General features: G+C 33.0%; 1 protein-coding gene across 1 annotated transcript in view; it reads right to left on the minus strand.

Annotated features, from left to right (window-relative positions):
• ATRNL1 (attractin like 1) overlaps nt 1-26,862 on the minus strand; it is a 541,384-nt gene that overhangs the window by 422,157 nt on the left and 92,365 nt on the right. The window contains exon 10 of the mRNA XM_045568085.1: nt 10,780-10,934. Within this exon, the coding sequence (XP_045424041.1) occupies nt 10,780-10,934 (155 nt within the window). The remainder of the gene's footprint in view (nt 1-10,779; nt 10,935-26,862) is intronic.

The following is a 26,862-nucleotide window of genomic DNA, read 5'->3' on the forward strand; positions in this document are numbered from 1 at the left end:
ACATTCACATTGCCGTGTAACCATCACCATCATCCAACTATAGAACTTTCCTTATCTTGCAAAACTGAAATTCTGTGCCCATTAAACAATAACTCCCCATTCTCCTCTTCTCCCAGCCCCCGTCAACCATCACTCTACCTTCTATCTCTATAAATTTGACTACTCTAAATACCTCATATGAATGGAAGCATACAATATTTGTCCTTTTGTGACTGACTTACTCCCTTAGCATAATGTCTTCAAGATTCACAAGTTTCACTCAAGCTATAGTATGTGTCATAATATCTTTCCTTTTCATAGTCTAATAATATCCCATTGTGTGTATATATATACCACATTTTGTTTATACATTCATCTGTTTATAGACAATTGGGTTGCTTCTATCTTTTCACTATTTTGATTAATGCTTCTATGAACAGGGCTGCACAAATATTCATGTCTCTGCCTTCAATTCATTTGTATATACACAGAAATGATATTGCTAAATCATATGGTAATTCTATGTTTAATTTTTGAGGAACTGTCGTACTGTTTTCCACAGTGGCTGCACCATTGTACATTTCTACCAGCAATGCACAAGGGTTCCAATTTCTCCACATCCTCGCCAACACCTGTTATTTTTTGTTTTTTGATAATAGCCATCGTGATTGTTATGAAGTAATTTCTCATTATGGTTTTGATTTACATTTCCCTAATGATTAGTGATGGTGAGCATCTTTTCATGTGCTTATTGGATATGTGTATATCTTATTTGGAAAAATGTCAATTCAACAACTCATTTAAATTTATAGATTTATGTGATACTATGTGTTACCATGCTAGAGCATTCCATTTTATAACTATGCCAAATATTTATCCATTAAGCTGTCAGTGGTCACTTAGCCTTTTTTCAGATTTTTCCTATTACAAGTCATGTTGGTGTAGTCACTGTTATACACATCTTGTGCACATTTTGAGAGTTTCCGTAGGTAGATTTCTAAGGGAAAAATTACTAGTTTTAAGAAAAGCACAATTTCAATTTTACTAGATTTTGCCAATTTGTTCCCCAAAGTATTAAAAGTTGTATTGACTTAAACTCATATCAGCTGTCTGTGACAGTTCCTCTTGTTTCACACTCTCTGCCACATGCAATGTAGCTCTATTAGACTTTTTTTAATTTTTACCAATCTGAAGAATGGCTTTATTTTGCATTTTTCCAGTTACTGGTGAGTCCAAGCATCTTTTCACATTTACTGTTATTTATTTTACCCTTCTGTGAAGTCACTGTTCAAGTCTTTGTACATTTCTATATTTGCTTTTTGTCTTTTTCATAATAATTTAAAGAATTCTTGATTAAATATTCTGGACACTAATTCTTTGCTTTTTATATGCATCACCATACCTTCTCCCATGCTGTGGCTTCTCTTTTCATTTGCTTTATGGAATCTTGTTTTACAGAAAGTGTGTCCATCAACCTGGTCAAATTTATTGTTTTCCTTATTATTTGTGCCTTTTATTCTGTAATTCAAGATTTTAAAGACAATCTAATTTTCTTGTAAAGATTTTACAGTTTAGCTTTTACTATTTTGGTCTTCAATCTGTTTGGAACTTATTTTTGCATATGTTTTAGGCATCTAATTTAATTTTTCCCATATACCATATTTTCCAGACATTTCCAAGTATATTCCCACATACCAGTTTTCCTAGATATTTTTTTAACATTTATCTCTGACCCACTAATTTGTGTATCATTTAATTTCTGTACTATTGTAATTTGGCTTTTTTCTTATTTTTAACTAATATAAACATGTGCAAAGCTCAAAAGTAAAAATAATCTAACAAGGCTTATCACAAAAAAAATCCCCTGCTCCCTGTCTTCCCAATGTTTATTCCAGAATCACAGAGGCAAGCACTTTTAATTCTAAATAAATAGTTAGAAAGATATTCTTTTTGTATTTACCTCCTTATTCTAACTATCATGCTTAGTTCTTAGGTTCAGAAAATGTGCCTGACTTTCTTCTTTAGATGAAGATTTAGCTCATAGGCATACACACACACATATTTCCACTCCCTCCATCCTCCATGTATGTTTATATCATAATTTTGTTTGGATCAATATTCAGTGTTTGGTTTGTTTTTTAGAGACAGACTCTTGCTATGTTGCCTAGGCTAGCCTCAAACTCCTGGGCTCAAGCAATCCTCCCACCTCAGGCTCCTGATTAGCTGGTGCAACAGGCAGGTGCCACTGCATCCAGCTAATATTGAGTTTTTATTATATGATATTATTCACAGATAACCCATGCAAATACAAACTATGATTATATTATCATTCTTAAACAACTTTTTATTTTCCCAGGTCAATCTTTCACTTTTTTTGCTTAATTTTCTGTATATCTCCTATTTCATCCCCAACTTTTTGTCAGATGTGTACATCTCTTCTCAATACTTTCTAATACATCAAGTTACCTAGCAGTTTCATTTACTTGTTGAAAACTCCCTCCTGAAGCTCCACCTTTCTGGGGATGAGAAAATAAATGGTATCCTGAACAAGGTCCAGATCAAAATGGGTCCATGGGTCACAGACCCATCCAGTGATCATGTCTTCAGTCCCTGGATGTATAACTGGAATGAACACACTTGGCAAATGGCACAACACCTACCACATTTGGTCCTTGATTATCATAATAGAAGCCTCTGGAACTGTTATCCTCTGGATAATACAATAAATTTTAAAATACTATTACATTCCAGAGAGAGTAAGTGGCAGAAATAACTATCACCCTAATGAATCTAAAGAATGCCAGGATAATGGATCCCATCCAATCTCTATTTAAATCATCAGTTTGGCCCCTGAAAATTAAACAAAGCCTCAAGGATGGCAATCGCCTACTACCAAGTAGTAGCTCAAATTGTAGCCACCATGCAAGATGTATATCTTTGTTAGAGCAAATTAACATGGCCACTTATTTGTCAACTGTGTTCTTTGCTAACCAGAAAAGAGGATCAAAAACAGTCTGCATTCACATGTAATGAAAAATAATACACCTTCCCACTTGTGCCTGAGAATGATATTAACTCTCCCTTCTTTTGACATAGCATAGTCCAAATGTATTTGATCTGGTTGGATATCATGTGTTACATCACTGTTCCACTACATTAAGAATATCATGCTAATGGGGCCAAATGTGCAAGAATAACTAATACAACGGAGGGCTAGAAAGGACAAATATGGTTCAAAGGGTAGAAGATAAAATGTACAAATATTCAGAGACCTTCCATACAAGTTGGGGGTCCAGTGGTCAAGAACATTCTGAGATATCTTCTGAATTAAAAGACCAGGTATTGCATCTTATAAATATCATTACAAAGAAGAAAGCATATGATCTGTTACGTTTCTTTGTGTTCTGAAGACAGCGTATTCCACTTCTAGGAATACTGTTTGAGCCCATATTCTGGAACACATCAAAGGCTGCCAGTTCTTTCCAGTCGGGGCAGGAAGTAACTCTGCTGTAGGTCAAGTCTAAACCACAAGCAGCCCTATAGCTAGGGCCATATGACTCAGTAGGCACTATAGTTATTGGTGGTATCACTGTTGGAAAAAGTAGCATGTGGATTTATGGCAAGCCACCGTGAAAGAATCACAATGCAGACTCCATATACACGTCAAGTGCCATACCTATCTGCAGTGGAAAATTATACACCTCTACTTCTGCTATGCCACTGGGTTATGGTAAAGATAGAATGCCTGACCATGGGTAATCAAGTAACCATATGTTGAGAATTTTCTATCATGAGCTGGTTCTGTCATCAGTAATTCTAACAATATATGATGAAAGTGGTACTCAAGATCATGCATGAGCAAGATAACAGAGCACAAACAATCTGCATAAGCAAGCAGCTCAGATCGCCATGTCATCCACCACTGTTGTACAAACACCCACCCATATCTTACAGTTATGGCCAAACAGGGAATTCTCTATGCCTAGATAACAGGAGGAAGAAAATGCAGATATTCCAGCTTGATATGCAGGCACAAATCAAGTGCCTTAAAGATCAATACTAAATTAATATAATTTGTTTACCTATAGTCCATTCCCATTCTTACATTATAAGAGTCTCTTACATTATTAATCGTTCTGACTTCAATTTATAATTATATTTCTTGCCAAGAAGAAAATATATTTCTGGAGCACTTAGGTCAATATCACTTCATAAATAGTTCAAGGCTACACAAATTAAAGCAAATTCCACAGTTATTGACATCATAAAATTACATAAATACAATTCCATACTACCTGAAAAGCCATACAGGAATGAAAACCAAAGTAAAATATACTCTCTGGAATACAGATTTTTTTAAAACCCTGTGCTACTAGGTACTAAATATTAATTTACAAACCATACTCTCAATACATATAAGATCAAAAAATTAGAGTTACTATTCCTTCAAATCCAAATTTTGTCAAACAATACTGTGCCATCAGAACTATGCACCCATGAGAGGCCACATAATTACATTAAGGTGAAATTCAGAGACAGATTTATTTTATCAATTATACACAAATAAAAATATACATCTGTAATACTTTGAAAACACTTTAAAAATTCTTTTCATGTTCCACTTAAAATGCCAGTTCATAAGTCAGTCTTAATTGCATACTTGAAATATAACAGCATGAACACACAGGTTCTATATACAAGGCTCAAAAGAAGGCAGATGTAAAGAAAAATTTATATTAAATATTTCAATGCTTTTGCAATAGAACACTAAATTTCTTGATGTTGCCAAAAATCCTTTCCTCCAGCCCCTTAAGTGATGGTGCTTCCCTGGGGTTTTGTTTTTCCCCCACTAGCTCAAAATTTCTTTTAATATTCTAAAATGTGTGCAGTTTCCCCTAGGTTATTTCATTCATACTCAAGATTTTGTCCCCTGGCATTCATTCAATAAATGTTTATTTAGTTTCTTACTCTCTGCCAGGAAAAACAGATACCACTATTTGATACCCAGTCTTAACTGAAATGACTTTTATAGTGTTTTAACAAACAATGATATTTCCTGTTGGCTTTAGTAAATAGTCTTGATGTAATAAATTATATTTATACATTCCCTGATAATGAATCGTAGTTGGATTCCTAGAATAAATCCCACTTGGTCATGGTTTATTAAACTTTTCAAATATTATTGGATCCTATTTGCTAATATTTTCTTTAAAATTTTTTATTATATAATCATGACTGCTTCCCCTGCCTTCTTCCCCCAGGGGTTTTGTTAAAGCCTTTAAAAACTTTTTTCTCCAAGTATCTTTTCTTTCAAGAATCTTTGTTTAGTAATTTTTATATTCAAAACAATCTCTCAAAATGCCTGTAGACTTGTTAAGAAAGAGAGAGATTCAATTCCCATTACTCTTGTCTTTCTCCTTGATTTTCTATTTAGAGGTCACTATTTTTGATCAGTTCATGGGAAGGGGGTGGCCACAATAAAATGCAAATATACCTTAAAAATCTGATGAAATTTATATGGTGAACTGCATTTATAGATTTGTGTATGTTGAACCAAATTTGCATATCTGGGATAAAGCCCACCTGGTCATGATCAATAATCTTTTTAATGTGCTAGATTCAGTTTGAATGAATTATTCAGATGAATTATTTTTTTGATGTGCTGGATTTGGTTTCCTAAGATTTTGTTGAGGATTTTTACATCTATATTCATGAGGAATATTAGTCTGTAGTTTTTGTTTTTTGTTGTGTCCTTTCCTGGCTTTGGTATCAAGGTGATATTGGCTTCGTAGAATGAGTTGGAGAGGATACCATCCTTCTCAATGTTGTGGAATAATTTCTGCAACATAGGTATGAGTTCTTCTTCGTAAATTTGGTACAATTCAGGTGTGAACCCATCTGGTCTGGGACTTTTTTTGTTGTTGGAAGATTTTTAATTGCTGCTTCAATTTCTGTTCTTGCTATTGGTCTGTTGAGGAATTCTATTTCATCCTGATTGAGCTGAGGAAGGTTGTGTGTTTCTAAGAATTTGCCATTTCCTCCACGTTTTGTAGGTTTGTAGCACATAGGTTTTTATAGTATTCAAAAATAATGTTTTGTATTTCTTTGATGTCTGTAGTGAACTCTCCTTTTTCATCTCTAATTGAGTTTATTAGAGTCCTTTCCTTTCTAGTTCTTGTCAATCTAGAAGGAGGGCTGTCAATTTACCTTTTTGAAAAACCAACTTTGGTTTTATTAATCTTCTTATAGTTCTTTTATTCTTGATTTCATTTAGTTCTGCTCTGATCTCAGTTGTGTCTTTTCTTCTGCTAGGATTAGGATTGATTTTCTCTTCCTTTTCCTTTTTCAGATAGTTTATTAGTTTGTTAATTTGTGAGTTTTCTGTCTTTTGGATGTGGGCATTTAATGCTATTAGTTTTCCTCTCAGGAATGCTTTTGCTGTATCCCACAGATTTTGATAACTTGTGTCCCTGTTATAATTTAGTTCGAAGAATCTTTTGATTTCCATCTGGATGTCTTCCTTGACACAATAGTCATTAAGCAATAGATCATTTAATTTCCATTACTTTGTGAAGTGGCAACTATTTCTGTTGGAATTGATTTCTAATTTTATACCACTGTGGTCTGAGAAGATACATGGTATAATTTCTATTTTTTTAAATTTGCTGAGATCTGATTTGTGGCTTAGGATGTGATCAATTTTAGAGAAAGCTCCGTGAGCTGATGAGAAGAATGTATACTGGGCTTCATTTAGGTGGAATGTTCTGTAGATGTCTATTAGACTCATTTATTCTAGAGCTCTGTTTAAGTCCATTGTTTCTTTGCTTATTTTCTGCTTGGAGGATCTGTCCAGTTCAGTAAGTGGGGTGTTAAAATCCCCAGCTACTATGGCATTACTGTTTTTCATGTTATTTAGATCAAACAGTATTTGCTTTATGTATCTGGGCATTCCTGTGTTGGGTACATAAATATTAAAAATTGTTAATATTCTTGTTAGATTTTTCCTTTCACCATTATATAGTGATCATCTTTGTCTTTCTTTACATTTGCTATTTTAAAGTTTATATTATCTGATATAAGAATACCATATAAATAAAAGCAAGAATGAAGACTATATGATTCTCTCAATAGATGTAGAAAAAGCATTTGACAAAATCCAGCACATTTTTATAATAAAAAACTCTCAACAAAATAGGCATAGATGGGTAATACCTTAAAATTATTAAAGCCATATATGACAAACCCACAACTAATATCATACTGAATGCGGAAAGATTGAAAGCATTCCCACTTAGAACCAGAACCAGACAAGGTTGTCCATTATCTCCACTTCTATTCAACATAGTGCTAGAAGTCCTTGCCAGAGCAGTCAGACAAGAGAAGGGAATTAATTCTGTCCAAATGGGGGCAGAAGAAGTCAAACTCTCACTCTTTGCTGATGATATGATATTATACCTAGAAAATCCCAAGGATTCAACCAAGACACTCCTGGAATTGATAAATGAATTCAGTAAATTATCAGGATACAAAATCAATGCACACAAATCAGTGGCATTCATACATGCCAATAAGAGTAAAGCCAAAGATCAAATCAAAGACACAACATCTTTCACAATATCATCAAAGAAAATTAAATATTTAGGAATATATTTAACAAAGGAAGTGAGAGACCTATATAGGGAGAACTACAAAACACTGAAAAAAGAAATCGTAGAAGATGTAAACAGATGGAAAACCCTACCATGCTCATGGATTGTCAGAATCAATATTGTTAAAATGTCCATACTACCTAAAGTGATCTACAGAATTAATGCAATCCCTATCAAAATACCATCATCATTCTTTACAGATCTGGAAAAAATAATTCTACGCTTCATATGGAACCAGAGAAGACCGCATATAGCCAAAGGAATCTTAAGCAAAAAGAACAAATTGGGAGGCATCAGTCTACCAGCCTTCAAACTTTATTATAGGGCTATAGTAAGCAAAACAGCATGCTACTGGCATAAGAACAGAGATATAGATCTTTGGAACAGTACTGAGAACGCAGATATAAAACCATCCTCATGTTGTTATCTAATATTTGACAAAGCAGAAAAAAATATACATGGGAGAAAACAATCTCTACTCAATAAATGATTCTGGGAAAATTGGATAAACACATGCAGAAGATTGAAACTGGATCCCTACCTCTCACCTCTCTCAAAAGTCAACTCACAATGGATAACAGACTTAAATCTAAGGTGTGAAACCTTAAGAATTCTAGAAGAAAATATTGGGAAAATGCTTATAGACTTCATCCTAGGCGAAGAATTTATGAAGAAGACCCTCAAAGCAATCAAAGCATCAATAAAAATAAATAAATGGGACCTGATCACATTAAAAAGCTTCTGCACAGCCAAAGAAACTATGAGAGCAAATAGACAAACTACAGAATGGGAGAAAATATTTGCATGCCACACATCCAATAAAGGGCTGAAGAATCTATATAGAATCTATATAGAACTTAAAAAAATTAACAAGGGAAAAAATCAAACAATCCCATCAATAAATGGGCAAAGGACATGAACAGAAACTTTTCAAAAGAAGACAGAAGAATGGCCAGCAAACATATAAAAAAGTGCTCAACATATCTAATCATTAGGGAAACGCAAATCAAAACCACAGTGAGATATAACCTAATTCCAGTGAGAATGGCCTTTATCAAAAAGTCCCCAAACAACAAATGCTGGTGTGGATGTGGAGAGATTAGAACACTCTTACACTGCTGGTGGGACTGCAAATGAGTACAACCCCTGTGGAAAGCAATTTGGAGATATCTTGAAGAGCTAAAAATAGAAATATCATTTGATCCAGCAATACCACTACTAGGCATTTGCCCAAAGGAAAAAAAGACATTCTATAATACAGACATTTGCACTCGAGTGTTTATGGCAGCACAATTCACAATTGCAAAGACTTGGAAACAACCAAAGTGCCCATCAATATATGAGTGGATTAATAAAATGTGGTATATGTATACCATGGAATACTACTCTGCCATAAAAAACAATGGTGAACTAGCACCTCTTATATTATCCTGGATAATCTTTCTTTCTCTCTCTCTCTCCCTTTTCCTCTTTCCCTCTCTCTCCCTCTCTCTCTTCATGAAACAAAAACCTCTAATGGTTTTTCACTTCGGTAAACATTTTTGACACTTAAAACTTGAAATATCATAAGCTTTGACAATATGGAAGAAACAAAAATAAATTCCCAATGTGTCAGCTACAAAATAGCTCAATCTTCAATTCTTCTTCAAAGTACGGACATCGTGTGGAAGGAAGCTCCTTGAAGAATCTTTCGCAAAAGTTCAAAATCCCACTTCATGGATTTTTAATAAGAACAACAAAATTCTACATTTTTCCTAGAATTTTTCCCCAGAAGAAAAACAAACAAACAAAACTTTCATTTACTTCGAGAAAAATAAGCCCACTGTCTCATCACCATAGGCAAAACAATGTATTTACAGGCTGAACCTGACAGATAAGATCCCTGCCAACCTAGATTCAGTACTTCAATTCAACCCACTTTTCTGATCTCAGATAATGATTTATGAGCCTTCTAAAAGCTAAGAAAATCCCCTGTTCATCATAAGTCATAACTTTAAATTATTTTTTCAAAAAGATAAAGATTTAATTTAAATAAAATTAATCTAATGCTTAATCACAGAATGACACTCATAGCTTAGAGTTAAAAAGCATGCTTAACTTAATTATTAGGAATTTCCTTCCAAACAAACTTATCATAGTATAAAGATCAAAGTGCTTATTAATAGTCATAATTTTCTTCATATGCTTCCACTTGAAATAATTTACAACAGCAGACTATCTGCCTTTATGAGGTTTAAGAGCAAAAGTATATTTCTGACATCTATTGAATGTGTTATTTTTTATCTCTTTTATTTTTATTTATCAAAATATATCCTAATGTTTTCAAAATGTGGTATATTAATTTTTATTTATATCATCAATAAAAAGTGGTTTAAGTAATGCTAAGTGTATTTTAAATATCATCTAGCTTTATCTAAAATATAGACACATAGAGAAACAATATTTTCACTACAATGGTCTACTGGACAGCTAAATTTCATATTTCAATAAATACATTCACTTAAATATTCAGAAACTGACAGGACTATATAGCATAACTAAAATTAAGTGAATTGTATAAATGTATTCTATTTTTGATTCTCTGGAAAAAGATGCTTATTTAGTTGTTTCCATTCCTAGGTACATTCTGGGTTTCCATTTTGTCTCAAAATCTTATTTCTTTAGCTCTACTTTCTTTTTACTCCTTTCTCTATTTCTGTCTAACTCCTATACTAAGTTTATCTGGAATTTTTAATATAAGTACACTTTTTCTTATCCCTAATAAATATAAAATGTTTACATTCCTACTCTTTATAATTTACATAATTTGACAGTATTCCATATCTATCCATCATCAAAACTAATAAGGTAACAAACACAATATACTGATATAGTGCTCACATGGGGATACAATTTACAAAAGGCTTCAAAAAGGACATCAAACCTAGCTTTCTCTATTCCTCTGTCTCCACCACTAACTTACTTCAGTACTTCTGTTCTCCTGGTTCTATACTACCACTATGCTGAAATCAGAGAGAAGTCCATTTATAATCTATCACTGAATTTATCTAGAAAATGACATATACACATGCTGTCAAGTAAGGTATTTGAGAATCTCTATATAGAAATTTTCTGATATTTCCTACTTTGTACAATCCTAACAGATACATACCTATGTCATATGCCAGGAAATCGGCAGAAAAACATTTTGCACCGTTACTCAAGGAAGTGTCATTATGGGTATTTCCTCCAAAAATAAGCATAGCTCCATTGATAAGAACAGCTGAATGAAGGTATCTGGCAAACCCACTTTCTTTCAAAATAGTCCTACAGAATAAAATTTAAAAATGTATTACAAAGGATAAAAAGACCTCTCTGATTTTATATATGTTATATAAAGGGTCTAGTTTGCATATAGAACTTTCCCTGGAATTGTGGGAAAAAAATGTTTATTTTTTTAACAACTTATAAATTACCTCCAAACTTCAATATTTTTAAAAAAACATTTGAGACAGCATCTTATAATGCTTTGAGAAAACAGAATATCAAAAAAATTGTTAGTAATCATAATAATTTATATTATAAATTTTTTATTCATAAAGATAGGAAACAAGCTGTATTAAAACTAGAGGACCAAAACATCATCACTTTTGAATACTAAAATAAGTAAAAAGTTAAATATAGTAAATTTACTCTGAACTGTATTTAGTTAAAACTTTATAACTCATATGGACCCCATAATAAGCTTTGTATTTAGGTATAATATAACATGCATAAAAAATGTACATATCAGAAGTCTAAAACTCAATGAATTTTCACAAGATGAACAAAACTAAGCAGCACCCAGGTTAAAAAAAAAAATTACCACTATTCTGATTCTAACACCAGAGATTCGTTTTGCTGTTTTTGTACTTGACATATATGGAATCACACGGATTGTACTCATTTGTGTGTAGATGCTTTTGCTCTGTTGTTTTTGATATACACCCATATTTTGTGTATACTCAAAAATTACATTTTTGAGAAACATTAAAATTAATACAGATGTTCTTTTAATTAAAGTATAACTGAGAAAAAGTACTATAAATATATGCTCATAATTATAATTAATCTGAAAGAATGGATATACAGTAAAGGTGCATAAAAATATGAATCAATACTTTATAACTACTCTAAATAAATCCCTGAATATATATGTGTATATATTCAGCGAATATATATGAAGAATATAAACATAATATGTATAGTATAGTTAGTATGGTATATGTAGTATCTCCAAAACCATGGATTATATTACCAATTAATACCTAAAGAATATGAGGCTGACTTCTAGAATGGTAATATGAGGAGTTCCTTAACAGCAACAGCAAATAAAGAGTTACTTACTCAAGAATACCTACTAAATTTTGGTAAGAACTGCCATAATCCATGGCATCAGATCCATTACATACTCCCCTCTTTCCCTTGTTTTCTCCCCTGCTACACACAACCAGTTTGCCATGACACAAGTTCTACCTCAAGTGGGTAAAGCCAAGAACACAAGGCTCCTGCATCTCTCAGATCCCAGTCCAGGCCACTGATATCTCACTAGGCGTGGTAGGCTGCCAGCACTGCTCATTCCCCCCAGCTCTGGGTTACAGAAGCTCTGTTCTTGGAAAGAGTATGAGAGGTATGGGTAGTATTCATATACCCAGCCCCCACTCATAGAGTGGTAGCTATATTCTAAGCCCAGCAGGAGAAGAACACTGGACCCAATAATCTTTACCCCACCTCACTCATAAGTCAGAGTGTTCTGTTCCAGAAGAGGCAAGCTAAGAATACCAGAGGCTACCATACCCATGCAGTGTCCTGCATATAAAGCAGTGATGTCACTCCAAGAGGAACATGCCACTAAGCCCACCCATCAATAACTTCAAAGCAGTGACACAAAAGTTTTCCCCAGGAGGAGACGAGGAAGGCTAATAAAAAAGAAAGCTGAAAAAAAAAACCTAACTATTTGGAACAGAGAATGGAAAAGTTCAAGCCTAAGGAAACTCTCAAAAACAATGGAGATTTGGCTTATAAACAATTAAGAGATAGTTATTAGCTCCAAGAAAACAATAAGCTAAACCACAAACCAGCTAGGAGTTTACCAGACAGACCAGGGAAAAGGAGAGCAATAAAAGCTCTCCTGGGGTTAGAACAAACCTTCAAAGATTACCTCTAAAAAGGGGCCCAAATTTAATTCAGTGAAGCAATTTATGTCCCAAAGCATTGTTGAAAGCAATAGAGCAATCAGTCAGCAATTAGTGGAAGCTAACAGCTGGCTGTGATAACAGGGACAGATAGTTTGTTTACAAGAGCTCAGAGAAAAAGTAGGAGCCCTGCTAAAACTACTGTCATCCCAGGTTAAATGCCTTCATCCCAGGCTTCAATCTCTGAAAAGCCGTATTATAGGATGCCCATGGAGGAGGAAATAGACTTCACTAGAACAGTCCTGCCAAGTCTCTAAACAACAACAACAAAAATAACAGCAAGCCCTGGAAAGAGAAAAGGAATCAGTATCCAGTGTTGCTACAATGTTATCTAAAATGTCTAGTTTTCAGGAAAAGTTATGAGATGCAATAGGAAAGTGTGACCCATACACAGGAAAAAAAACAGGCAATAAAAAAATACCTTTGAGAGGGCCCAAATGTCAGATGTAGCAAAAAAGACATCAAAGCAGCTATTATAAACAGGTTCAAAGATCTAAAGAAATGTTTCAAGATGTAAAGGAAAATATGACAATGTCTTATAAAATATCAACAGAGATAGAAATTATTTTTTAAAAGACAAATGAAAAATCTGGACTTGAAAAGTATAATTGAAATTAGAAATTTTATTACAGATGATCACCAGCAGATTTGAGCAGGCAGAAGAAAGAATCAGTGAACCTAAAGATAGATCAATACAGGTTATGCAATCTAAAGAAGAGAAAGGAAAATGAATGAAGAAATGTGGAACACCATTAAGTGCATCATCATACATGTATTGGGAATACCAATATAGAAGAGAGAAATAGTTTGAAAAAATTTTTCAAAACAATGATGGCTCACAACTTTCCAAACTTCATGAACAATATTAATCTACACATCCAAGAATCTCAATGAACTCCAAGCAGGAAAAAAAAAAAACAGAAAACTCCACACTCACACACATAATACTAAAAAATTTGAAAGCCAAAAATAAAGAAAATCTTGAGAGCACCAAAAGAAAAATGGCTATTTGCACACAAGGGAACAACACTAGTAAGATTAACAGCTGACTTTTCATCAGAAACAATAAAGACTCTAAAGCAGTAGGATGACAGATTCAAAGGGATGAATGAAAAAAAAAGTCAACCAAGAATTATATACACAAGAAATTATTTTTTTTAAATTAAGTTAAAATAAAGACATTTCCAGTTCAACAAAAGTAATAAATTTGTTGGTTAGTATATCTTCCTTACAAGACAGTAAAGGAAGTATTCAGTCTCAAATCAGTTGTTCAAATTGAGAGTGCTAGCAAAGGCAACTATGTAAGTATGAAACAAAGTATAAATGCATATTTCTTCTCTTGTCTATTCCATGAGTAGAGAGGTATATAAGCTAAGACAAATTAAACATAATGAAGAACCAGGTGATATTTACTCCAAGTATGCTAGGCTGGTTCAACACTCACTGGTCAATTGGTATAATCCATCATGTTAATAGGCTAAGGAAGAAAATCACATCACAACAACAGATGTAAAAAAAAGCATTTGACAAAATCTAACAGCAATTCATGATAAAAACTTTTCTTAAGCTAGGAATAGAGGGGAACTTCCTCAGCTTGATAAACATCTACAAAAACATAATACTTAATGGTGACAAAGAAGATACTTTCCTTCTAAGAACAGGAATAAAACAAGGATGTACCCTCTCACCACTTCTATTCAACATCATACTGGCAGTCCTAGCTACTACAATAAGATAAGAAAAGGAAATAAAAGATATACAGATTAGGAAGGAATAAATAAAATTTTCTTTTTCATAAATAATATGATTTTATATGTGGAAAAACCCAAAGAATAACAAAAAAACCTCCTAGAATTAATAAGCTAGTATAGCAGGGTTGCAGGATGTAAGAGTAATATAAAAGTCAATTGACTTCTTATACCCCAGCAATGAATACACAGAATTCTAAATTAGGAACATAATACCATTTATATTAGCAACACACACAAAAAAGAAATCTTAGGTATAAATCTAACAAAATATTCATAAGATTTGCATGAGGTAAACTACAAAATTCTGATGAAAAAAATCAAAGCTATAAATAAATGGAGAGATAATACACATACATGGATAGGAAAATTAATACTATCGAGAAGTCAGTTCTTCCCAGCTTGATGTATAGATTCAATGTATTGCAATCAAAATTTCAGCAAGATATTTTGTGAATATCAGCAAACTGATTCTAAAATGTATATGGAAAGGCAAAAGACCTAGAGTCAACCTAAAGTCAACACAATATTGAAGAACAAAATCAGAGGACTGACATAACCCAACTTCAAGATTTATTATAAAGCTACAGTAATTAAGACAGTTGCCAGTACTTGCAAAAGAATAGGCAAATAAACCAATGAAACAAAATAGAGAGCCCAGAAACAGACCCTCACAAATATAGCCCACTTGGACAAAGGAGCAAAAACAATTCAACAACAAAAGGATACTCTATTCAACAAACATTAGTGGAACAACTAGGCATCACATGCAAAAAAAGAAGAATCTAGACCCAGACCTTATGCCTTTTATAAAAATTAACTTGGAATGGGTCATAGACAAATGTAAAATACAAAACTAGAATACAACATAGGAGAAAATCTAGGTGAAACTTGGGTTTGATGACTTTTTAGACACAGCACCAAAAGCACAAACCATAAAAGAAAAAAATTGATAAGTTGGACTTTATTAAAATCAAAAACTTCTGCTCTGTGAAAGATACTGTTCACAGAATAAAACAACTAGACACAAACTGGGAGAAAATATTTTCAACACACAGCTTATAAAAAGACTGGTATCCAAAATATAAAAAGAACCCTTAAAACTCAACAAGAAAATAACCCAATTAACAAATGGGCAAAAGATCTGAACACACATCTTTCCAAAGAAGACATACAGATGTCAAATAGGCATGTTAAAAGATGTTCCACATTATATGTCTTAGGACAAATACAAATTAAAATAATAATGAGATACCACTATACATCTATCACAATGGCTAAAATCCAAAATGCTGACACCACCAAGAGATAGCAAGGATATAGATAAAGAAGAACTCTCATTCATAGCTGCTGAGAAGGGAAACTAGTATAGACACTTTGGAAGACAATTTGGACACAAAACTAGACATCACCTTATCATAACAATCCAGGAATTGTGCTCCCTGGTATTTACCCAAATGAGTTGAAAACACACCCGCACAAAAACCTGCACATGGACATTTATAGCAGTTTTGTTAATAACTGTCAAAATTTGGAAGCAACCAAGACATTCTTAAGTAGGTGAATGGATAAACAAAATGTGGCTTCTATACAATGGAATATATTAATAATTCAGCAATAAAAGCCATGGGTTATTAAGCTATGAAAAAACATGGAGGAATATTAAATGCATACTGCTAAATAAAAGAAGCCAAAAAGAAAAGGCTACAGACTGTATGATTCCAACTTTATGGCATTCTAGAAAAGGCAGAAGTAGGGAGACAGTAAAAATATCAATGATTGCCCAGGGAACTGGGGGAGGAGGGGAGAAATGAATAAGTGGACCACAGGTAATTTTTAGGGCAAAAAATATTCTTTATGATATGGTAATGTTAGATATATGTCATTACACACTTGTGAAAACCCATATAATTTACAATACAAAAATGAACCCTAATGGAAACTACGGACTTTAGTTAATAATAATGTATCAATATTGACTCGTCAATTGTAACAAATGTACTACATTCATGCAAGGTATTTACAATAGAAGAAGTCAGGGTGGGAGAGGTGAGAGTGTATCTGGAAACTCTCTGTACTTTCTTCTCATTTTTCCATAAACCTAAAACTGCTCTAAAAAGTAGTCTATTGTTATTAATACTAACATAACAAAACAAAAAAGATGGTGATTAAAATTCCAGTGGGCTTTTCCAGATATGGCACCTTTACTGAAATAAATAATCCCTGCCCCTAGTACCTGGTATGCATATTTTTAAAAATATATGAAGTATAAAATGGAATACAGGTTTCTCACTGTCAGAAGGGATTTATAAATATGGAAGAGAGGAAGGCTAAAATGAACCCTGTAATGCTGTACTGCATCATTATGCAGTTCAGACAGACAGCTTTTAGGCACAGACAGATATATAGAGACAGAGATATATATACCCAGATCTATACACATGGGTATAGATAGATGTGTATTTGTATATTTTCTGGCTCTATCTGATGAAGGGGCCTGGAACCAATTGCATCAAAAAAGCAGCAAACATGCCTAGTGTCTAATCTTAGTTTTTAAACACCATTCTCCACTAAAAGAAACCTGGGTTCTGTGGGGAAATTACTTATTGCAGCACTGGGGCAGGGAAAGTACAAGATGTGAATGGAATTTTCAGGCAGAAGGCGAAGGAGTGCACAGAGAATGAGGGGGTCAGAATACAGGAGCCTGATTGAAAGGAGCTCACACTGGCCAAATCTGCAATAGTATGAGCACCAAAATAAAGAAGAATAGCAATTGGTTATCAAACATTACGTAAAATAAAAATACATGAATTTACATTGATACAAGTGCACATATAGGTTGAGGAAACTTAGAAGGAATAATGAAATTAGAATATCACAATTTCGTAACCATCATAGAGATAATTGTTTCTAGTGAGAATCATCAATGGATGCTAAAACTATTGGGTAAAAGTTTTATGAGAAATGTAACATTTGCATAATCTAAAAATATTTCCCTACAAAGTATTTATTAATTTTAAAAAATGATTTACAGATTCAATGCAATCCTCATTAAAATACCAATGCAATTTTTCGCAGATCTAGAAAAAATAATTCTATGCTTCGTATGGAACCAGAAAAATAGCATCTTTACCACAGAGAAACATGGAATTCACTACTTCAACCAAGATATAAAAGTTAACTTCTATTTTAATGTTCATAGCAGCCTCATTATTATTTTTTTTTTTTTTGAGACAGAGTCTCACTCTGTTGCCCAAGCTAGAATGAGTGCCGTGGCATCAGCCTAGCTCACAGCAACCTCAAACTCCTGGGCTCAAGCGATCCTTCTGCCTCAGCCTCCCAAGTAGCTGGGACTACAGGCATGTGCCACCATGCTCGGCTAATTTTTTCTATATATATTTTTAGCTGTCCATATAATTTCTTTCTATTTTTAGTAGAGACGGGGTCTCGATCTTGCTCAGGCTGGTCTCGAACTCCTGAGCTCCAACGATCCGCCCGCCTCGGCCTCCCAGAGTGCTAGAATTACAGGCGTGAGCCACCGCGCCGGGCCACAGCCTCATTCTCAATAGTCAAAAGTGAAAACAATCCAAATGTCCATCAACTGATGAATGGATAAAGAAAATGTGGTATATTGAAATAAAGAAATATTATTTAACCATAACAGAAATGATTAAGTACTGTTATATGCCATAACATGGATGAACTCTGAAAATATTATAAGTGAAAGCAGCCACACACAAAAGACCATTATCATAAAATTCCATGTATGTGAAATATCCAGATGAGACAAATCCACAGAAAGGCAGAAAGTAAATTAGAAGTTGGCAGGATATGGAGGGAGATTAAGGAGGTATGAATTTTCTTTTGGGGATGACGGAAATATTCTGGCATTAGTGGCAATAGTTACACAACATTATAAATATACTAAAATCCAGTGGATTATAATTTTTTAAAAACATTAAAATTGAGAATTATATGTTATATGAATTTTTATCTCAATAAAAAAATTTTTTCAAAAACATTTAACTTCATCAGTCATAGGAGAAAGACATAACATTTTAGTATTCCTCCCAAAAATGCAAAACTTGAATCTAATCATGAGGAAACATCAGACCAACAAACCTACACTGAGTATATTCTTTAAATGAAAAATTTAGATTGTTCCAAATTAAAGAAGACTAAAATGATATGACAACTAAATGTGTGGATTATCCTGGATATGATCCTTGATCAGGAAATGATACCCAAAGTTGGCAAGGAAAAAAACTCTTAAAGACATTGGCCTAAGCAAAGAATTTATGAAGAAGACCCCAAAGGCAATCAAAGCAACAACAAAAATAAATGGGACCTGATCAAATTAAAAAGTTTCTGCACAGCCAAGGAGACTATCATGAGAGCAGATAGACAACCTACAGAATGGGAGAAAATATCTGCATGTTACACATCCGATAAAGGGCTGATAACTAGAATCTACACAGAACTCAGGAAAATCAGCAAGAAAAAATCAAACTCTATCAAAAAGTGGGCCAAGGACATGAACAGAAACTTTTCAAAAGAAGACAGACTAATGGCTAACAAACATGAAAAAATGCTCAACATCTCTAACCATCAGGGAAATGCAAATCAAAACCCCAATGAGATATCACTTATTCCCAGTGAGAATGGCCTTTATAAAAAAGTCCCAAAACAATAAATTTTGGTATGGATGCGGAGAGATAGGATCACTCATACACTGCTGGTGGGACTGCAAACTAGTACAACCTATGTGGAAACCAATATGGAGATACCTCAAAGAGATACAAGTAGAACTATCATTTGATCCAGCAATCCCATTACTGGGCATCTACCCAAAAGAACAAAAGACATTCTATAAAAAAGACATCTGCACTCGAATGTTTATAGCAGCACAATTCACAATTGCAAAGATGTGGAAACAACCCAAGTGCCCATCAATACATGAGTGGATTAATAAAATGTGGTATATATAAATACCATGGAGTTCTACTCAGCCACAAAAAACAATGGTGATATAGCACCTCTTGTGTTATCCTGGATAGAGCTGGAACCCATTCTACTAAGTAAAGTATCCCAAGAATGGAAAAACAAGCACCACATGTACTCACCATCAAATTGATATTAACTGATCAACACTTAAGTGCATATATAGTAATAACATTCATGAGGTGTCGAGAAGATGGGAGAGGGCAGGAGGGGATGGGTATATATACACACATAATGGGTGCAGTGCATACCGTCTGGGGGATGGACATGCTTGAAGTTCTGATCGGGTGGGGCAAGGGCAATATATATAACCTAAAGATCTGTACACCCATAATATGTTGAATTAAAAAAATTAAATAAAAAAAGAAAAAATATGAGAAGGACAGTATAAAAAGGGAAAATCACAGGGCAATCTCACATGTGCATATAGATGCAAAATTTATTAAGATCAAATCCAGCAAATTTAAAAGGCTATATTTTTATAAAATATATTAGTACAATTGGAAAAATTAAATAAGGTCTGTAGATTAGATTATAATATTCTACCCATGTTATTTTCTAAATTTGATACTTTTAGTTTTGTAAGAGAATGTCCTTGTTTTTTAGTAAATATATTTTAAAATATTTAGGCTTAAGAGGGCATTCTGTCAGCAACTCACTCTTAGTCCAGGAAAAAAAAAAATAGATGAGTAGGTAGATATATATACAGATAGATGGATGACAGAGATAAATAAAGTATTTAAAAATTAATTTAAAAGGAACATAACTACAGATGCTACAGATATTAAAACATTCTAAGAGAATTTTTTGAACATTTATATAGCAATTTAACCAAAGAGATCAATTTCATGGATACATTCCTTAAAATAATATCTTATCAAACTGTCTCAACAACAAATAGAACATCTGAATATTCTTATAACCATCATATTCAATCCAGTACTTAAAATTCTACATATAAAGAAAAGGTGAGACCTAGTTGACAAAGGCTATTATTATAAAATAGGAAAAATAATTTAAATCTTATGCATATGTTCCAGAGTAAAAAAAGAAGAATTACTCCCCAACTCATTTTATGATTCTAATATAACCTTAATACCAAAGAGCTGACATCAATAATTTTAAAAAACCATGTGTAAATCTCCCATATTAACAAAAATGTAAAAATCCTTATCAAAATATTAGCAAATCAAAAAATTAGTAATACATTAAGACTAAGTTTGATTTAATCGAAGTTGGGCTAAGAACAACCCAAATTAATATAATTTTTCACAATAAATTATTTAGAAGAAAAATCAAATAATCATTCCCCAAACAACCTTTGATAAAATCCAATATTGATTCATACTATAAACCCTTAGTAAACCAGAAAAAAAGGGAACTTTCTTTATAATGATATCTACAAAACTCACAGTGAACATGATTCTTACTGAAGAAACACTGAAAACAATTTTTTAAAGCTCAAGAATAAAGATGCTGTTATTACCACTTCTATTCAACATTGAACTAAAAGTTGTAACTGAAATGAAAAAATAAGAAAAATATAAAGCTGTAAGACTCAGAAAGGAAGGAACAAAACTGTCATTATTTGCACATAATCTTATCATCTATTATGAAAAAAAAACTAAAAAATACCTACACATAAATTACGAAAATACAACAAACTGTTAGCCATAAAAGTAATATAAAATCAATTTCCTTTCTGTCTATCAAGTCATAAGGAGAAAAAGCAATCAAAAGATACTGTACTGGTTGAATGAATAGTGTCTTCCCAAAATTCATGTCTACCTGGGACTTGAAAATGTGATCTTAGTTGGAAATGGGGTCTTTGCAAATGATATTAGTTAAGTTAAAATGAGGTCACATTAAAAAATAATAATAATAATAATAATACTAAAATGAGGTCACATTTTAATTAAGTTAAAAGGAGGTCATATCGATCTAACACTAGATTAGTATAGGCCCTAAATCCAACGACTGGTGTCTTTATCAGAAGGCCATATGAAAATATATACAAACACACAGGAAGAAGGCCATGTGAAGTCACAGGCTGAGATTAGAAAGATGCAGCTACAGCCAAAGAACTGCATTGCCCCGCAGGAGCTATCAGAAGCTGGAAACGGCAAGGAGGGATTCTTCCCTAGAGCCTTTGGAGAGAGCATGACCCTACTCACACCCTGATTTCAGACTTTTAAGCCTCCAACTGTGAAAGGATACATTTTTGTTGTTTTAAGCTACCAATTTTGTGGTAGTTTGTTATGGTAGCCTTAGGAAACTAATACAGATTTCAATTAGAAAAGTATACAAAATACCAATCACCTAGGAATAATTCTAACAAAAAATTTCAGACCACTAAAGGAATGGACTTTCAATAAATGGTTCTAGAAGCACTGATTGTCCACATTAAAAATAAAAAATAGGATCCTTATCAAGTTGGATTAAAGATTAAATGTGAAAGGCAAAACTATAAAACATTTTCAGGGCAATATAGAAAACACTGAGATGGAGAAGTATTATTTAAGCAAGACACAAAGCTAAATCCATGAAAGAAAAAATTGACCACTTATACTGTATTAAAATTAAGAAGTTCTGTTCATCAAGCATCCTACAAAGGAGCAGAAAGACAATTCACAAATTGGGAGAGAAAATGTTTGCAAAATATAAAACTAATAAAAGATGAACTTCAAAAAGAAGTGTACATAAACAACTAAATATGACAAAATCCATGAAATACCTGAGCAAAATTTCAAAGAGGAGGCCAATAAACATGAAAAGATGTTCTATCTCATTTGTAATCAAGAAAATGCAAATTAAAACCAAAATGGGACATCATTTCATACTTTTCATATTGGCAAAAATTTTTAAAAAATGAAATAACACCAAATCTTGGAGAGATTGTACAGAAATGGGAACTCTCATTTACCACTGGTAGAGGTGTGAATTAGTAAAATGACATTGGCATATAGTTGAGTAAGATTGAGTATGATACTCCCTGTGACCAAGCATTTATACTACTAAATAAATAGCTTAGACAAATTTGTACATGAAACAATAGAAGACAAAATAAGAACATTTGTCTTATAATTGCTCATAATAACAAAACTTGGCAACAATTCAAATATCCATCCACAATAGAATAGAAAATATAAAAAAAATCTACGTGCGCACATTAAGGGTTTCTCACGAGGAATAACAATTTGGACAATTATCCTACCACATTTCCCTAACCCATTCACTCTTTTTCCCTCCTAAATGATGATTTCATACTTCATCTTCTCTTTCCAAACCTCAAACCTCCAATGTCCCCATTCTCAATCTCAACTGATGACTTTACTTCCTATTTCATCAAGAAAATAAAAAGAATCAGAATTTTCATGAACTCGCTCCACTTCTACCCATTTACCCTCATTTGTATTCATATTTAATCTGCCTTCATCTCCGTTCCTATGAATAAAATGTTCATGCTCCTTCTAGAAAGGCCCTCCTCACTACTTGTTCACTAGATCCCATTGCTACTTGTTTTTCTCTAGCAAATTCTTCCCTTTCTTTCTTGCATCATTTTTTACATATTCTTGATCTTTCCTGTCATCCTACAAGCATAATTATTTCTCCAAACTTAAAAAAAAGAAAACCTCTCTTGTCCTACACCCCTTAATACTTGTTACCTGTTTCTGTTTCTATCCTTCCCTTATAATTCCTCAGAAAAGTTGTCAGTACTTTACTCTAACTCCTCGTCTCTCATCTTTATTTGAACCCATGCCAATCAGAATTTCACTCCACCACCTCGCTGAAACTTCTCTTGTCGAGGTCGGCAAAAAACATGAGATTTCCAGATTCCATGATCATTACTTAATTCTCATATTACTTTGCCTATTAGCAGCTTTTGACAATTTCTCTCTCCTTTGAAATATGCTCTTAGCTTCCAGAACGCCACACTATCCTGGTTTTCCTCCTAACTCATTAACTGTTTATTCTCAGTCTCCTTTTCTAATTGTTTCTCCTCATCTCTCTAACCAGAAAATTAGAGTGCTCAGATCCTGAAACTCCTATATCCAACTTCCTATTTAATATATCCACTAGGATGTGTAATACACATCTCAAATTAAATGTATCTAAAACCAAGCTTCTAATCTTCCCCCACACCAAATCTACTTCTCCCACAAAATTCATTACCCCAACAAATGCTTTCAGGCCTTCAGGCCAAAACCCTGCTTTATCCTTCACTGTTCTCTCTCTCTGTCATTCACTGTATATCAAACCCCTTAGTTTATCCAATCCTTGTTGGTTCTACCTTGAAAATACAGTCTAACCAATTGTCACCACCTCAACATTGCCTCCTTGGTCCTGGATACCATCATCTCTTTATTAGATTATTAAAACAGCCTCCTAAATTGTCTTCCTGCTTTTGCTCTTGCATCATAATCACAACACAGCAGCCAAAGTGCTCCTGTAAAAGTCTAAGTCAGAGCATGTCATACCTCTGCTCAAAATCCTCAGTGGCCACCCATACCAAAGTAAAAGCCTTACAATGATCTCTAAGACCCTACATAATACGGTTCCCAACTACCCCTATAAGGTCATTTCCTACCACTTCCCTCACCCTACTCCAAGACACTCAGCTACCCTGGCCCCTTTACTGTTCCAAATGACAAGGCTATTCCCATACCAAGACTTTTACACAAGCTGTCCCTCTTCCTAGAATACTTGTTTCCCAGATATTTGCATAGCTCACTGCCTTACCTCCTTCAGGTTTTACTCAAATTTTTTCTCAGTGAGGTCTTCTCTGGCCACTCTTTTTAAATGCAACAACCTGAAACTCCCTACTCTCTTTCCATGCTTTATTTTTCCTCCATAGAACTTATTATCATTTAAAATACATTTTACTTATTTCCATTTTTATTGTTTGCCTCTCCCCATTAAAATATATCTCAAAAACATAAAGTTGACTTTTAAAAAGATCCTTGAAGAAAGCATGTAATGTTAAACAATACATGTAAAATTCAAAAACAGAAAAACTAAATGAATTATTTGCTTTCAAATATATATATGGAAGGTAACAAACCTACAATGAAAAACAAGGAAATAATTAGCACAAAAAATATTAAGAATAATGGTTACCTGTTTGGTGGATAATAAAAGGAGGCACCACCAGGGAGGGACACATGAGGACTTCTAAGGTATTATAATGTCCTCTTCTTGGCTCAGGTGGACAAGGTGTTCATTTTACTATGGTTCTGAAACTATACATGTATGCTTTCATATAGTCTTTTGTCCATATATAATATTTCCCAATTTACAAAAGAGAACTAAAAAAGTGCCATACATTTTTAAATCACCTTAAAAAGTAAAGCTATAGAGATAAGTACTTATTTAAATTGTCAATATGGAATTTTAACCAGACATTCCAAAATTCCAAATCCTATAACGTATCATGATGTTTATAAAGACAATAGTCTTTTAAGCCAATATGAACATTTTATATTCATTTTAATAAATCTCTCTCTGCTATAGTACTTCTTTACTATATGCGTATGTGCTTGTGTGTGTATATATGTGTACTTCTAGTATTTCTCACATAAATATGTACAATAAAATTTTAAATTATTGATTTCCCTTACTGGGAATTACTTAAGATTATTCCAAACAAAGGACTTGATAAAGAGTCAACAAAATTTTCACTGAAAAGATTTCAGATACTCATTATGCAGAGAAATAAGTAAGGATAAATAGCATGTCCATCAGTACTTACTGAAATGTGACTTAACTATTAACATATGTATAAAATTGTCCTGTATCATTTTCTAAAACTTCTGACAACAATTTTTTTAGAGAAATCGCAAAAACTCAATAATTTAATAAAATAGTTTTGACTACTTTATTGTAAAAAATAACTCACATTATATCAAATTGAAGCTACTAGAAACCATTTCATATAATCAACCAAGTGTAGCCTCATTATGAAAATATTTTTAAATATATATGATTTCAAAGACTTTTTTAAAGTACAAAATTAACATAGTACCACAAAAGCATTATTATTAGATTGACTACTTATCTTTTTAATATCTTTAGAAATATAATTGAAATCTTTTTTCTTTCACTTGAAAAAAATGGTAAAAAATACCAAGTTGATAATTACAGCTGTAAGTTGTAAATTATAATGTTTAATATATTCCCAATGTTTTAAAATTTACTGCGCTTTTTCACAGGCTAAAGAAACACAATAATAGACAAACTTAACAATAGATTAAGAACATCTGAGGCCTCAATGTCCACAGAGAAACCTTGACATAGAAGAACAATGAAGGTTCCTATCGTAAATTGCACAAGCGTATATGCAAAAAATATTATGAGGTGTCTCATTTAACATCTCATTTAACAAGAAATCAAGATCACAATGGCTTTCGTACCCAAACTAATTACAGGAAAATTAAAGTCCCTTAGCAAAGAATAATATCAATCAATAAAACATACTAATATAAAAGGAATCACTTCTGAGAAATGGAAACTCCTATAAGTTAAGGATATTTATTTTCTCTTACTCATTAAATGAAAAGAAACCAGACCCAACATTTCTGAAGTAGTGGGATAGCGGCAATGACTTTGGGTGTATCCTAAACTGTTATGTCTCAATCTTTTTATAAAAATGACAATAAAAATGTATTTTGCAAATTATACATTAAAAATTGACCTTCTTTTAGTATGTCAAATTATCATCCTATGTTAGCATATAATATTAAACCTGAGAAGTCAAATCGAACACAGATTTCAATTTTTAGGTAAATTTTTTATGAAGTATGACATATACACCAGAAGAACAAAAATCTTAAGTGCATAGTTCAATGAATTATCACAAAGTGAACACATAACCATGCCCAAAGCTTTCCTGTTACCCATCCAAATAACTACCCAATTATTCTTAGCCAAAGCAATCTCCATCATAACTTCTAAGACCATAGATTAGTTTTTTTCTGGTGCTGACCTTTATATAAGTAAAATCATATACTATGTTTTCCTTTATATCTAGCTTATGTGGTCAATGTTATTTTGGTGAGATATAAACTCACAGATTCATGAAGAGATAGCATTCCACTGTATGAATGTACAATTAATTTATCCATTGGAACTGTTAATGGACATTTCATTTGTTTCCAATTATTAACTATTACAAATAACACTGCCATGAATATTCTTCTATTTTACTGCACACATATATGCATTTGTTGGCTATATAACTAGAAGTAGAATTACTAGTTCCTAGGATACATACAT

The sequence above is a fragment of the Lemur catta genome, chromosome 14 (genome assembly GCF_020740605.2).
Source record: "Lemur catta isolate mLemCat1 chromosome 14, mLemCat1.pri, whole genome shotgun sequence".
NCBI classification, from domain to species: Eukaryota; Metazoa; Chordata; class Mammalia; order Primates; family Lemuridae; genus Lemur; species Lemur catta.